At 35.6% G+C, this 15,916-nt stretch overlaps 1 protein-coding gene across 2 annotated transcripts in view; it reads right to left on the reverse strand.

Annotated features, from left to right (window-relative positions):
• Positions 1–231: 231 nt before the first annotated feature.
• LOC142221409 (calcyphosin-like protein) overlaps positions 232–15,916 on the reverse strand; it is a 36,287-nt gene continuing 20,602 nt past the window's right edge. For both annotated transcript variants that reach the window (XM_075291126.1, XM_075291127.1), the window contains exons 2-6: positions 10,622–10,770; positions 10,397–10,516; positions 10,264–10,321; positions 9,877–10,089; positions 232–483 (exon numbers count right to left, since the gene is read on the reverse strand). In XM_075291126.1, coding sequence (XP_075147241.1) covers positions 382–483; positions 9,877–10,089; positions 10,264–10,321; positions 10,397–10,516; positions 10,622–10,770 — 642 coding nt within the window. In that variant the 3' untranslated portion in view covers positions 232–381. The remainder of the gene's footprint in view (positions 484–9,876; positions 10,090–10,263; positions 10,322–10,396; positions 10,517–10,621; positions 10,771–15,916) is intronic.

Below are 15,916 nucleotides of genomic sequence, written 5' to 3' on the forward strand. Positions count from 1 at the left end.
TTATTGAATTTACACATTCAATTGTATATTCAGAGCCTTAAAAAATATGCTTAGGGTGAAACATAATATTTTTGATTTGTTTATCATAGTTTGCCGATCTCCAGAAAATTTATTTTTCAGGCGTTTTGAAACAATTTCACTCTCCCAAAATGTTTGTTCTTTAGCCATACTCCTAAATGTCTTAATCAAAAAAAGTATTGGGAATTTCTAGCCTTATGCAGCAAAACAATATTTATATGTGTATTTAAACTTCACTGAAAACATTTATTGGAACATTTATATTTAATGTAGGCAGATATTCGATATTCCATAAAATATTAAGCACAGACTTTGAAGATACGTTCGCATGGCAACAAAATTTCCATCCTTCCAAGATGTATTTCAAAGAGCAAATGCACGCCTCATCATTAAATCGAAGTACATATTGTTATCTATGGACGCACTTATTGACGCATAATAGTTAACAAACTCCTCCTTTGTTATCTGTTGGGAAAAAAGAAATGGAAAATATAAAAATTCTTAAAAGAAAAGGTAAATACACTGAAAAAAATATTAACGTGATATTAAAGATTACACAACCTAAATTTAAGGATGCGCACTTTACAAAATATTAAGGACAAATTTCTTTAAAATAATTAAATTTTAATTAAAATTAAGTTTAGAATCTTTACTTCAAAATTTTTGTTCATTAAATTTAGGACATTTTGTAAATGTACGTCCCTCGACCTTAGAGAATGTCTTTGAAGTAAGGCAAACTTTCTTTAAAGTAAAGAAACACATTTTGGTTTAAAGAAATAGTCCTTAAAATAGCTGAAATATTGAATGTTTGGATTTAAGATAAAAACGCTTCAAATATAAGTTAAGACTTATTTTGAGGATTTAGCATCTTTGGTTTAAAGTTTTTTTTTTTTGCTTTCAGATATCGGTTAAAATTTGGATTTTTAAATAGGTATTTGTTTGTACGTGAATAGCTTTTTTAATATACCGCGAAAAGAGAAACAAAATTTGATAAAAGAGATCTGTATCCTAATTTTAATTTTATTGATCCTAGATTTAAGGCCAGATAGGTCGCTAAAAAATGTCTTTATATTAAACTCTCTATTTCACTAAAGCCAATTTAACTTTATTTTAGTTCATTGAATTATTATGTTTGGAGAAAATTTCCTTTACTCCAATAATATTTTGCGTACGTTAGTTAAATTAACTAAAATGCGGACAAAATTATACACAAATTAAGCATAAAGATTTAATAAATTCGTATTTCTCACAACATAGTCCATTATTCCTTTAAATTTGTAAATTTTACTACAAATGCGTTCATCATGAACTTCGTATGTCACTAAAGACATTCTTGCAATTTTGAACTCCAATTTTTTCCTTCAAACTACAAAATTTTGGACTTAATTATGTCTAATAAATTTTCTTGAATTGTTCGAAAAATATTTACTTATTTTTGTGACATCAGTGAGATTCCAGTGTTTGCAATACTGCACGCACAGAAAAAACATATTTGGGCATTGTTGCCGCACCCATTTAATACTTATCTAGAGCATATAAATGTCGCAAAAACCATGTATTTTGTCTTTGTAAAAATAATTTTCGAACAGAGAAAAATGTATGCTGGCAATAAGCATTTAAATGGTTCTCTAATGCCGCAAACATTTTCTACTATTTAAAGTTACAAGAGTTACAGGCAGTGGCTGGAAGAATTATCCCCTGGTTGACGGTGATATATAAACAATGTGTAAACTTAGCATATATTCCAGAAAAGTGGAGGGAAACAAAAGTCGTCTTCATACCTAAAGCAGGAAAAGCCTCTCACTCGAGTGCGAAGGATTTCCGACCAATCAGCTTATCCTCATTCCTACTTAAGACCCTGGAGAGGATGATAGACATGTATCTTAGAACTACCGTGGATTCAGGTTTGCTCTCGAAACGACAGCATGCATACTCGAAGGGCAGGTCTACTGAGACCGCATTACATGAACTAGTCAGCTTTATTGAAAGCTCACTATCTATCAAAGAATACACAATCGTGGCATTTCTAGACATCGAAGGGGCGTTCAATAACGTCCATCCGAGCTCGATATTAAATGGACTGACAACTCTGAATGTTGATCCAGGTATTCTTAGGCTGTTAGACGAACTTCTAATGAAGAGACGTATTTCAGCCACACTAGGGCAAGCAAACATACAAAGGTATGTGAACAGAGGCACTCCCCAAGGAGGAGTTCTATCACCTCTTCTTTGGAATGTTGCTATAAACAACCTTCTGGTTTCTCTAGAAAAAGAAAGGATAAAAGTGGTGGCATACGCAGATGATGTGGCGCTAGCAGTCAGGGGAAAATTCCCATCCACAATCAGAGATATTATACAGAGAGCTCTCCGGATGACTGAGAAATGGGCGAAAGATAATGGTCTTGGTGTAAATCCAGCAAAGACAGAAATAGTCATGTACTGCAAAGATCGCAAAACTCCCACGGTTAGGCCCATTTCCTTAGGGGGTACTGAAATTCCCTTTGGTGAGTGTGCAAAATACCTTGGCGTTATTTTGGACAGGAAGCTGAATTTTAGGCTTAATATTGAAGAGAGGGCGAGAAAAGCCACGGTAGCTTTGTACTCGTGCAAAAAGGCAATAGGGAAAAAGTGGGGACTAAGACCAAAAATTGTGCATTGGCTATACACGGCAGTGGTTAGACCTATAATGCTATATGGTGTTGTAGTCTGGTGGCCGGCACTTCAGAAACCGACTTGTTTAGATAAAGTTCAGCGTATGGCGAGCTTATGTATCTCAGGCGCATTTAGTAAGGCAGGAACAGACTCCCTTAATGTCATGCTACATCTATTGCCTTTAGACATATTGGCCAAACAGTCAGCTGCAACAACGGCTGTGCGGTTGCGCGAGCTATCGCTGTGGTCGGAAAAAATGTACGGTCATAGTTCGGTCCTCAAAGTAATGCCAGATGTGCCTAACGTAGTGGATTACACCCTGGCAAAACCACTTTTCGACAAAAAGTTTGAAACTCTAATTCCCAACAGTGAGGCGTGGTGTACACAGACCCCGGGCAATAAAAGATATATAGATTTCTATACTGATGGCTCCAAATTGAATGGACAAGTGGGGTTCGGAGTATATTCTAAAGATCTGGAAATTCGAATAGCGAAAAGATTACCTAATCACTGTAGTGTTTTTCAGGCTGAAATATTGGCAATAAGAGAGGTGGTGAATTGGCTGAGAAGTAATGTTCCAACAAATATTGGCATTAATATATACTCAGACAGTCAACCTGCAATAAAATCCTTGGACTCTGTGTTCCTTAACTCAAAAACGGCCATAGACTGCCGCAAATCTCTCAACGAGATGGCTGAGCAGTACAATATTCACCTAATATGGGTGCCTGGTCATAGGAACATACCGGGGAACTGTGAAGCAGATGTGTTAGCAAGGCTAGGAACTACCTTACATATTCCAGGGGAACTAGAATCTGTTGGTATGCCTCTGGCCACCTGCAAGCTCTTACTGCGTGAGAAGGCTGTTATGATGGCCAATATTCGATGGGAAAATTGCAAGGGTTGTAACGACACCAAGCAAATATGGCCCCATTTAAACTTAAACCGCACACTAGATATGCTAGTGTTCTCAAGGCGTCAGATAGCACTCCTAATATCTGCTATAACGGGTCGCTGCCTGATAGGCGAATTTGCAAAAACTATAGGTGCGAAGTATAATGACTATTGTATAAGCTGTCATGACGTGGAGGAAAAGGAATCAATTAAACACCTCTTGTGTGAGTGTCCTGCTTTTTGTGTAAGGCGTAAGCGAATTTTAGGAGCATATAGCTTTAGATTACTGGCTGACCTGGAAAACGTTAACTTAAGCAGTTTGTTAATGTTTTTGGAGCAATCTGGTTGGTTCCACAAAAGTTAATAATAGAGAAGGTTCAGTGGTTAAGACTAGAAGTGCCCATATGTAATAGGTACTTTTAGTTAAATGTGGTATCACAATGGACTGAATAGTCTAAGTGAGCCTGAAATTTAATCGGGCTGCCACTTTAACCTAACCTAACCTAACCTAACCTAACCTACTATTTAAATGATAGAATTTGAGACCATTACATGGTCTGGAAAAGCATGTACCTGACCATTCAATTTTTCGACATTTTTCAGGGAAAAAAAAAATATTTTTATAGATTAGGTATAGACATTTCTAGAACCATTACATGGTCATAAAGACCATGTACATTTTTTTTGGTGGCCATTTAAGTTTTTAACCTTTTTGCAGCGAAAAGAATTTTATAAAAACATTGAGCAGGTAGACACGATTTTCATTTTGCGCGCCAGTCACGTGTTGATTGTTGCTTGGCATGGACGGAGAATACGGAATTATTGTTTTAATTTATTTATTCAGAAGTGACACGTGGTGAACACAAAAAAGGGAAGTGTAATTGAAAAAATGTACCTGCTTTTTGTTCCGCATTTTTCATGGTATAATTTATTTGTATTTGCAGTTACATGATGCCTGTGTTTGTACATTTGATGGGCACGACGTAAACATGGAATGATTACTTATTGTTGAAATTGAACCAAAATAGAGTGTGTAAAATTATGTGATGTTTGCTTGCATGACATTATAAATACTAATAAACAATAAATTGGTTTTTAAATAAATAAAAACAAATAAATAATGCTAATTTTGTGTTTTCTTTTCTCAAGTGGTGTCCTTTTTTCGACGACGAAAAAAGTTGTTTTTCATAAAGATCAAAACATTTTAGGTTGTGACCATGTTCTTTTAAGTGGAAAAAAATCATTTTTGACGAATACCATAACATTTTAGATCGTGGCCATTGCTTTTGATTCAAACAAAATTCTATCAATGTAATAACATTTTAAATGAGGACAATTATATTTTTCTTAGAACCATGTTCACTGATCCAACATGGTTGCAAGTGAAAATGTTATATGGTCGCCGCAAAAATAGCTCCTGTCATATTATTTTGCTCTCCGAATATGATTGTGGCAATCATTATTTTTCTCTGCGTGTGTTTAGTTCAAATTTTCTAAAATGAACCGAAAGTTTTCTTCCTGGTTGTTTTTTTTAGTGTAGTGGTGAAGGGTATAAATATTTTCATAATTTGTTTATGAAATTTGCAAATAGTAACTTTTATTATGATAGTTAGTTTAATTCGAAATTTAAATGGTGTATTTCTTTTGAGAATAGCGACTAAACATGTCTGCATAGTGAAAAATAGTGACTCTGTTTTATGATGGTTACATCGAAATAAGTTTTTTTTTTCTATACAATTTTTACTGTTACAAAAATAAATCCCACTATATCAGAAGAAACTCTCCATTGTAAAAGTTTTTGTATTTTGTGTGTTACAAAATATTTCTTATTTTAGTACTGATGTAAGGGATCAAAATGATATACATTGGTAGATGTCCAGACAGCGCCTTATAACCATAGCTTTAGGCGATTTCCAATTTATCCAAACGTCAAAATATTTGCCACATCGAGGAAGGTTTGCCTTTGACAGGGGAGTCGGTTTATATGGGGGCTATACCTAAAGGAATATTTTGATGTGCTTCAAACGGAATAACAAAGTTAGTATACCCCCATTTTTTGTGGAGGGTAGAAAAATACAGATATTGTACATTTTTGGTTATGTGGTCATACTTTTATACCAATATTGTCCAAAGATATCTTTATATACTAATTATCCGTATGCTTCTCACCAAATTATTTGAATTATTGGTGGAAATATGGAAATTTGGATTCTTCTCTTCGACCCTCATGCTAGTCTTGGGCTAAATCGTTCAGCGTAATGATTTGGATTTATCGTTCAACTCGTTCCCTCGTCTCATCTCGTTCTAATAATTCGTACCGCTTTTAACCATTTCGACCATTTCGAAACTTTTTGTATTTAGAGACTAACTGTCAGCGTTGTTTTTGTTTTTTTGTTCATAAAACTAAAACGGCATCGAAAGCTACAAGTGTTATCTTTGAGTTGAATTAAAAAACAGCTAATTTGGTTGTCATTTAGAATGTTTATTTTCATTAATACGCACGGGGCTCAAGAAAAAATATTTGCGAATTTGGACAATGGTTTTTAGAAATGAGATTTTTTTCAAAATTTACAACAATAGTATTGAACGTTTTTATTAAATCTGTTGTAGTACATATCAAGTAAAATACTTGTGGAAGTCAAATCTTAGAATAGTCAAAAAACAACAAGTGAGAAATTTTTCAAAATTGATAGTAAAATTACATATTTTTGGACATGGGGCCAAGAGAAAAAGGTTTGAAAAACAATGACATTAAACAAATTTTGAACTTCGATTAGGATGTCTCAGTGACGAGGAATGCGGCAATGATGTGGAAGAGGAATTTGAAAGGAATCGTAAAAAGGGAAGAAGAAGATATCAGCATTTTTGGCAACATACTGGTGGATTAGCACGAATATTGGCCCTTTACTATACTTATGTTTTTTAGACCGCCAGTTAAACTGGCATGGGTTTAGAACAACAAAAAAAAAAACAAAACATTTTCGTGAATCACCAATCATTCACGCGAAGCCGTGAATGAAATTTAAACGAATGTGGGTGAATGGGACTAAAGAAAAATTTGTCGCAGACAGGTAAAAGAAAAAATCACACTCACGAACAAATTCACGTCACGATTCAAGCTCCCCGATTTTAATCACCTTCACGGATTTTATCACGCTTAAGATTTCAATAAAGTCCGTTGTTTCATTGTGAAACATATTTGAATTTTGCTAATAGTTCCGTCATGAGTTAAGAATGTTACTTATTGATCAGTCACTGCATCGAGTCACGAGATTTGTAGTGATTCACACCAATCATGCAGGAACGTGAGACATATACTTTGTTCGTGCGAGAGAGTGCGCGAGTATAACTTTTCATTTCATGAATTTGCGTGAACGTGAATTCAACTAACATGGCGTGCGTGAGTATAAATATTTCTTCGTGAATGCGCGTGAGCGTAAGTGAAATTTCGCTCACGTGCACATCTATAAATATATTTACTGTAATAATAACAAAAAATTTAAACAAGTATATACGGCCGTAAGTTCGGCCATGCCGAATCTTATGTACCCTCCACCATGGATTGCGTAAAAACTTCTACGAAATACTGTCATCCACAATCGAATTACTTGGTTTGTGGTATCTTAAAACTTCTTAACATCGTTTTCTAAATTGTAAGTTAGTCCATACGTGGTATATATTAGACAAAAAAGTTATGTATAGTTAAGTCTCCAAATAATTAGGAATCAATATGGACTTTTGCACGGTACGTAGAGAGCCAGAATTGAAATATGGGGGTCGCTTATATGGGGGCTATATACATTTATGAAATTGATATGGACCAATTTTTGTGTGACTGGGGATCGATTTATCTGAGGGCTATATATAATTATAGACCGATGCAGACCTAGTTAGGCATGGTTGTTAACGGCCATATACTAGCACAATGTACCAAATTTCAACTGACTCGGATGAAATTTGCTCCTCCAAGAGGCTCCAAAACCAAATCTCGGGATCGGTTTATATGGGGCTATATATGATTATGGACTTTTGGCATGGTTGTTAAATATCATATACGACCACCACGTACCAAATTTCAACCAGATCGGATAAATTTTGCTTCTCCAAAAGGCACCGGAGATCAAATCTGGGGATCGTTTATATGAGGGCTATATATAATTATGAACTGATATGAACCAATTCCTGCATGGTTGTTGGATACCATATACTAACATCACGTACCAAATTTCAACTGAATCAGCTGAATTTTGCTCTTCCAATAGGCTTAGGAAGTCAACTCTGGTGATCGGTTTACATGGGGGCTATATATAATTATGGACCGATGTGGACCAATTTGTGCATAGTTGTTAGAGACCATATACTTACACCATGTACCACATTTCAGCCGGATCGGATGAAATTTGCTTTTCTTAGAGGCTCCGCAAGCCAAATCGGGGGATCGGTTTATATGGGAGATACATAGAACCGATGTGGACCAATTTTTGCACGGTTGTTTGAGATCATGTGCTGACGCCATGTACCAAATTTCTGCCGGATCGGATGAAATTTGCTATTCTTAGAGTCTCCGCAAGCCAAATCTGGGGATCGGTTTATATGGGGGCTATATATAAGTATGGATCGATGTGGACCAATTTTTGCATCGTTGTTAGAAATCATATGGTGACACCATGTACCAAATTTCAGCCGGATCTGATGAAATTTGCTTCTCTTAGATTCTCCGCAAGCCAAATCTGGGGATCGGTTTATATGGGGGCTATATATAATTATGCACCGATGTGGACCATTTTTTCCGTGGTTGTTAGAGACCATATACTTACACCATGTACCAAATTTCAGCCGGATCGGATGAAATTTGCTTCTCTTAGAGGATTCGCAAGCCAAATTTGGGGGGTCGGTTTATATGGGGGCTATACGTAAAAGTGGACCGATATTGCCCATTTTTCAAGTCGATAGCTTGTTTCGTTCGGAAGTTAACGTGATTTCAACAGACGGACGGACGGACGGATATGCTCAGATCGACTCAGAATTTCACCACGACCCAGAATATATATACTTTATGGGGTCTTAGAGCAATATTTCGATGTGTTACAAACGGATATACCCCCATCCTAGGGTGGAGGGTATAAAAATCCAATAACACATAATACATTAATAATTACAAAACGAACCATTTTATACCCACAATTGCCCAAAATTCCCCACTGGCAACACTCTCTACCTCACAAACGAGTGGGCGTGGCGACTCGAAATTTTGGATAGACGCTTCTTAAATGACTTAAACGCCCACTCCCAAACGAGTGGGCGTGGCGACTCGAAATTTTGGCTAGACGCTGCTTAAATGACTTAAACATGATTAAGGGTATAAATTTTTTTGCGATATCTTTGTCATCACTGTTATGACAGGTTCGGCTTTTTTCGTTCATTCCTTAGTTTCTATGAATCAATTATTCTAATTTTGAAATTCTTTCACAGGTCAACAACTCTTATTCAAAAGCAAGTAGTGGAATAGGAGAAAAACGTTTCCATAAAGAAATATAAACATTTGGATTATTCGAAGTTTTTTTTTGTTAAAAACAGAGAAAGAATTCATAAAATGTAAAAAATTATTTAAATGTTGTCGAAAAAAATGCTAAATCCAATCTGAAAAAATTGTGAATTTTTGAATATATTTGAGGTCAAACGTTTCAGACAAGCGTTAGAATCCATTAAAAATTATAAAAAATTATAAAAGTTATTTATTTGACAAAATATCACAGAATTTTTTAATTTACATCCAAAACATTGAATTCACACCTAAAAAAGTGATGCAAATTCAGTGCAATGGCTGTTGAAATGGAGGATTTCCGTCCTGTGACAAGCCCATGTTAAATTCATCGCTTCTGCGTCAATTTTGCACCACTTCCGGATCCTAAAAGAACATTGTCATTACTTTATTGGCGACGCTTTTTTTGCTGGGAGGTTTACTTAAATGATTGTTAGTGTGACCACTACCTTTCGTTTTTTGTTCAAATATAGATAGGAACCATGTCATGCCTTCTACACTGCGTATGTCCACATATGTCTACGGACTATACGACTTTAAAGTTTCAACTTTCTATCTACCATACAACTCCCGATATTGGAATTACAAATTTTTAGATGTAAATCCAAATTCAAATTTTCCGAACATAGCTTAAAATCAACTACAGCACTAGTGATGCACCCACACAAAACCCCAGTGGCGACCTCAATATAAAATCTAAGAAAACTTATCTGTTATACTCGTCAATGCAATTTTACATCATTATTTGAAGTTGTAGAAGCTGTACTTACAATGCCATCATTATTTCCACGTCCACCTTCAAAATTATTCAAGTAATCTGTGAGCAATTCGTCCTCGGACATTTCGCCAGTTTCATACTTAGGATGCTCCTTCACAGAGTAAACATTTTTCAAGTCATTCACTGTAATGACTCCATCATCATCTGCATCCATTTTATCAAAGGCTTGATCAATGATGTCTAGACGACACTGCGGCATGGGTGGCTATTACAAATGCCAAGCATTTAAAAAAAAAAAGATAACAGAAATCGAGGGAAAAAACACAATAAATATGAGAAGTGTTTGTTCAAATGAATTATTCTTGGCTAGATGGACACACATCCAAACTGATGATGTATGCGTGATTCAGAACTCAATGGATCCCAAAGATATACTCACTCGTAATTTCAGCAGGAACTCTGTCATATTTATGGACCCACTGCCATCATCATCAAACCTGAGTTATCACCAAATGCCAAAATTAGTATTAATAATTTCACTGTTTGTCATAACTGGTGCTATCACAACTTACTGTTGGAACAATTCTTTGAGTTCCTCCTCACTCAAGTCCATGCCAAAATCACGTATACCTTTGACGAATTCATCTTCATTTAATGCCTTGCTGCCATCATCGTCCATATTGCGAAATGCTCTTTTGTCGTAATAATTATCCGGGAACAAAGCATACGTAATAAAATGAACAAAAAAAAGTATTAAAAAATTTATCTCAATTTGACGATGAGCACAGGCCATATACCTGCCAAGGCCTGAGATGCCGGTAGCCCCACGACTGAAACACAATAAACGCAATTTAGTTAATGTGTCCTTTTCAGTACCATCGGCCAATTCCCGTTGCGATTTGTTAATGAGTTTTGCTTCGTGCGAATACAGATTTTTCGTCTTGCTCTGGGGGAAAAATTTTAAGAATTAAAAAAAGTCTTAATTAGTCGTCGTACCACCTGCAATCGTTACAAACTTCCATCATGGATGGAATGGAGACACTGATATAAATGACAATGCATTTGTCTCAATTAATTGTCAACCTACCGGAATATACCTTTACGACTTAACTTTCAACGAAGATGTTTCGAGACAATCATCCGTAGCTTATAATTTTAAACAGTTCATAAAAATTGAAGTAAAAGGCAATGAGAATTAATGGAAGACTTCATCGTGTGCAGAATAGTTTTGTTTGAACATTTCCAGGATTAAACGGATAACATTTGTAGAACTATAATTTAACCTAAAACGAGTAACAAATACCATGTTTGGACATGGTTGCCGCATCCATTTAATGCTTATCTAGAGTAGGTAATTGCCGCGAAAACCATGTATTTTGCCTTTGTAAAAATAGTTTTCAAGCGGAGAAAAATGTATGGTGGCAATAAGCTTTTGAATGGTACCGCAAACATGTTCTATCATTTAACATTTGAGACCATTAAATGGTCGGGAAAATAATGTACCTGACCATTCAATTTTTTGACTTTTTTACTGGGAAAAAAGTATATGTCCAGAACCATTACATGGCCATAAAGATCATTTAAATTTTTTTCGCGACGATTTAATTTTTTAACTTTTTTGCAGCGAAAAGAATTTTATAAAAACATTGAGCAGGTACATACGATTTTCATTACGCATAAGTCGTGTGTTGATTGTTTCTTGGAATGGACGGAGAATACGGAATTACTGTTTTGTGTTAATTTATTTATTCAGAAGTGGCACGTGGTTTTATGTGAACACAAAAAAGGAAAGTGTAATTGAAACAAGTATATACAGCCGTAAGTTCGGCCAGGCCGAATCTTAAATACCCACCACCATGAACCAAATATTAGGGTTTCCTTTGAAATTTCAAGAGGGCTTGAGGACTTGAGGACACTTCCCGAAGATAAATTTAAAGATTTCACCTATGAGGACTATATCAGATTCTGGATTTCTAAGAACCATTTTTGTTTAACATCTCTTGTAAGTGTGCAAGAAAATTATAAAATAACATTTTGATTTGAAATCTTAAATCTGTAGAAGTAAAATCTGGAAATTTTACATTGAGTTTCAAGCAATTTTCATGATCAGTGCGCATTCTACACCCTCAAGAAGTGAAGTCGGTCTATATGGAGGCATTACCAAATGGACCGATAAAAACTTAATCCGATACACGTTTTGTGAGCCTAAAATACTAGAATATTTACAATTTCAGGCAAATCAGATAAAAACTACGGTTTCTAGAAACCCAAGGAGTTAAATCGGGAGATCGTTCTTATGGGGCTATACTAAAACACTTCTTTATGACCCGAAAATACCTCTAGATTTCCAATTTCAGGCAAATAGGATAAAAACTTCGGATTCTAAAAGCCCAAGAAGTAAAATCGGGTAATCGGTCTATATGGGGGCTATACCAAAATATGGACCGATACTCACCATTTTCGACACACCTCTTTATGGTCCTAAAATACCTCTAGATTTCCAATTTCAGACAAATTGGATAAAAACTACGGTTTCTATAAGCCCAAGACCCCAACTCGGGAGGTCGTTTTATATGGGGACCATACCAAAACATGGACCGATACTCACAATTTTTGGCTCACGTATTTGCGGTCCTACAATACCTCTAGATTTCTAATTTCAGGTAAATTGAATAAAAACTGCGGTTTCTATAAGCCCAAGAAGTAAAATCGGGAGATCGGTCTATATGGGGGCTATACCAAAATTTGGACCGATACTCACAATTTTTGGCACACGTATTTGTGGTCCTACAATACCTCTAGATTTCCATTTTCAGGTAAATTGAATAAAAACTGCGGTTTCTATAAGCCCAAGAAGTAAAATCGGGAGATCGGTCTATATGCGGACTATATCAAAACCTGGACCGATATAGCCCATCTTCGAACTTGACCTGCCTGCAGCCAAAAGACGAGTTTGTGCAATATTTCAGCACGATTGCTTCATTTTTGAAGACTGTAGCGTGATTACAACAGACAGACAGACAGACGGACATCGTTATATCGTCTTAGAATTTCTCCCTGATCAAGAATATATATACTCTATATAGTCGGAAATCGATATTTCGATGTGTTACAAACGGAATGACAAACTTATTACACCCCAGTCACCATTCTATGGTGGTGGGTATAAAAATGTACCTGTTTTTATACCCTCCACCATAGGATGGGGGTATATTAACTTTGTCAATTCTGAGTCGATCTGAGCATGTCCGTCCGTCCGTCCGTCCGTCCGTCCGTCTGTTGAAATCACGCTAACTTCCGAATGAAACAAGCTATCGACTTGAAACTTGGCACAAGTAGTTGTTATTGATGTAGGTCGGATGGTATTGCAAATGGGCCATATCGGTCCACTTTTACGTATAGCCCCCATATAAACGGACCCCCAAATTTGGCTTACGATTGCTCTAAGAGAAGCAAATTTTATCCGATCCGGCTGAAATTTGGTACATGGTGTTAGTATATGTTCTCTAACAACCATGCACAAATGGGTCCATATCGGTCCACTTTTACGTATAGCCCCCATATAAACGGACCCCCAAATTTGGTTTGCGATTGCCCCAAAAGAAGCAAGTTTCATCCGATCTGACTGAAATTTGGTACATGGTATCAGTATATGGTCTCTAACAACCATGCAAAAATTGGTACATATCGGTCCACTTTGACGTATAGCCCCCATATAAACGGACCCCCAAATTTGGCTTGCACACCCTCTAAGAGAAGCAAATTTCATCCGATCCGGCTGAAATGTGGTACATTGTGTTAGTATATGGTCTCTAACAACCATGCAAAAATTGGTCCATATCGGTCCACTTTTACGTATAGCCCCCATATAAACTGACCCCCAAATTTGGCTTGGGGGTCAGTTTATATGGCTTGGGGGTCAGTTTATATGGCTTGGGGGTCAGTTGCTCTAAGAGAAGCAAATTTCATCCGATCCGGCAGAAATTTGGTACATGGTATTAGTATATGGTCTCTAACAACCATGCAAAAATTGGTCCATATCGGTCCATAATTATATATAGCCCCCATATAAACGAGATCCCCAGATTTGAACTCCGGAGCCTCTTAGAGGAGCAAAATTCATCCGATCCGGTTAAAATTTGGTACGTGGTGTTAGTATATGGTCTCTAACAACCATGCAAAAATTGGTCCATATCTGTCCATAATTATATATAGCCCCCATATAAACCGATTCCCAGATTTGGTTTGCGGATCCTCTAAGAGAAGCAAATTTCATCCGATCCGGCTGAAGTTTGGTGCATAGTATTAGTATATAGTCTCTAAGAACCATTCAAAAATTGGTCCATATCAGTCCATAATTATATATAGCCCCTATGTAAACCGATCCCCAGATTTGAACTCCGGAGCCACGTGGACGATCAAAATTCATCCGATCCGGTTGAAATTTGCAACGTGGTGTTAATATATATAGCCGATCCCCAACCACAAAAAAATTGGTCCATATCGGTTCATAATCATGCTTCCCACTCGAGCAAAATAATCTAGTAAAATTTTATTTCTATAGAAAATTTTGTCAAAAGTTTATTTCTATAGAAATTTTTGTTAAAATTTTATTCCTATAGAAAATTTTGTCAAATTTTATTTCTATAGAAAATTTTGGCAAAATTTTATTTCTGTAGAAAATGTTGTCAAAATTTTAATTCGATAGAGAATGTTGTCAAAATTTTAAATCTTTTGAAAATTTTGTAAAAATTTTATTTCTATAGAAAATTTTGTCAAAATGTTATTTCTATAGAAAATTTTGTTAAAATTTTACTTCTATAGAAAATGTTGTCAAAATTTTATTTTGTCAAAATTTTACTACTATAGAAAATTTTGTCAAACTTTTAATCGGCCATTTTAAGTTTAATATATACCACGTATGGAGTACGTGGTATATATTACGGTATTAGGAAGTTTTAAGATACCTTGTCATCGGCAAAAGTTACCGCAACCCAAGTAATTCGATTGTGGATGACAGTCTTCAGTAGAAGTTTCTACGTAATCCATGGTGGAGGGTACATAAGCTTCGGCCTGGCCGAACTTACGGCTGTATATACTTGTTTTGGTCTGCATTTTACTATATGGATCATTTATTTTTATTTGCAGTTACATGATATCTGCGCTTGTACATTTGATGGGCACGATGTAAATATTGAATAATTACTTATTGTTGAGATTGAAATAAAATAGAGTGTTTAAAAATATATGATGTTTGCTTGAACGGCATTATAAATACAAATAAACAATGAATTAGTTTATAAATAAATAAAAACAAATAAATAAAGTTAATTTTGTGTCTACTTTTCTCAAGTGGCGTCCTTTTTCGACGATGAAAAAAGTTTTTTCATAAAGATCAAAACATTTTAGGTTGTGACCATGTTCTTTTAACTAGAAGAAAAACATTTTTAATGAATACCATAACATTTTAAATTGTGGCCATTGTCTTTTCAATCAAACAAAATTCTTTTTAACAATATAATAACATTTTAGATGAGGACAATTATATTTTTCTTAGAACCATGTTCACTGAGCCAACATGGTTGCAGGTTAAAATGTTACATGGTCGCCGCAAAAATAGCTCCTATCATATTATTTTGCTCTTCGAATATGATTGTGACAATCATGTTTCTTCTCTGCGTGTAATGGAGGAAATACGTCCGAAAGTTTGGCCAGGCCGAATCTTGTGTGCGTACTAAGTTCTACTGAAGACTGTCATCAATTACTACGGTTGTAGTAACAGTTACCGATTGCAAGGTATATTAAAACGGCCTAACATTCTTCTAAATTGTATTCCATAAGGACTCTATTTAAGATAAATAAGGCAGAATATATACCTTCTAAGTCTCGTTCATTCTTTATTGTTTTTGATATAAATGAGTCTATAAATAAGTATGAACCGATATGAAATAGTTTTTGCATGGTAATTAGAGGACCAAAGTTCAACCGTGTTTAGATGAAATTTGTTCCTCCATTAGCCTTCCGAATTTCAATCTTGAGAGGACGGTTTATATGGGAACTATATATAATTATGGACCTATAAGGACAATATG

Source organism: Haematobia irritans, chromosome 1 (genome assembly GCF_050003625.1).
Source record: "Haematobia irritans isolate KBUSLIRL chromosome 1, ASM5000362v1, whole genome shotgun sequence".
Taxonomy (NCBI): Eukaryota; Metazoa; Arthropoda; class Insecta; order Diptera; family Muscidae; genus Haematobia; species Haematobia irritans.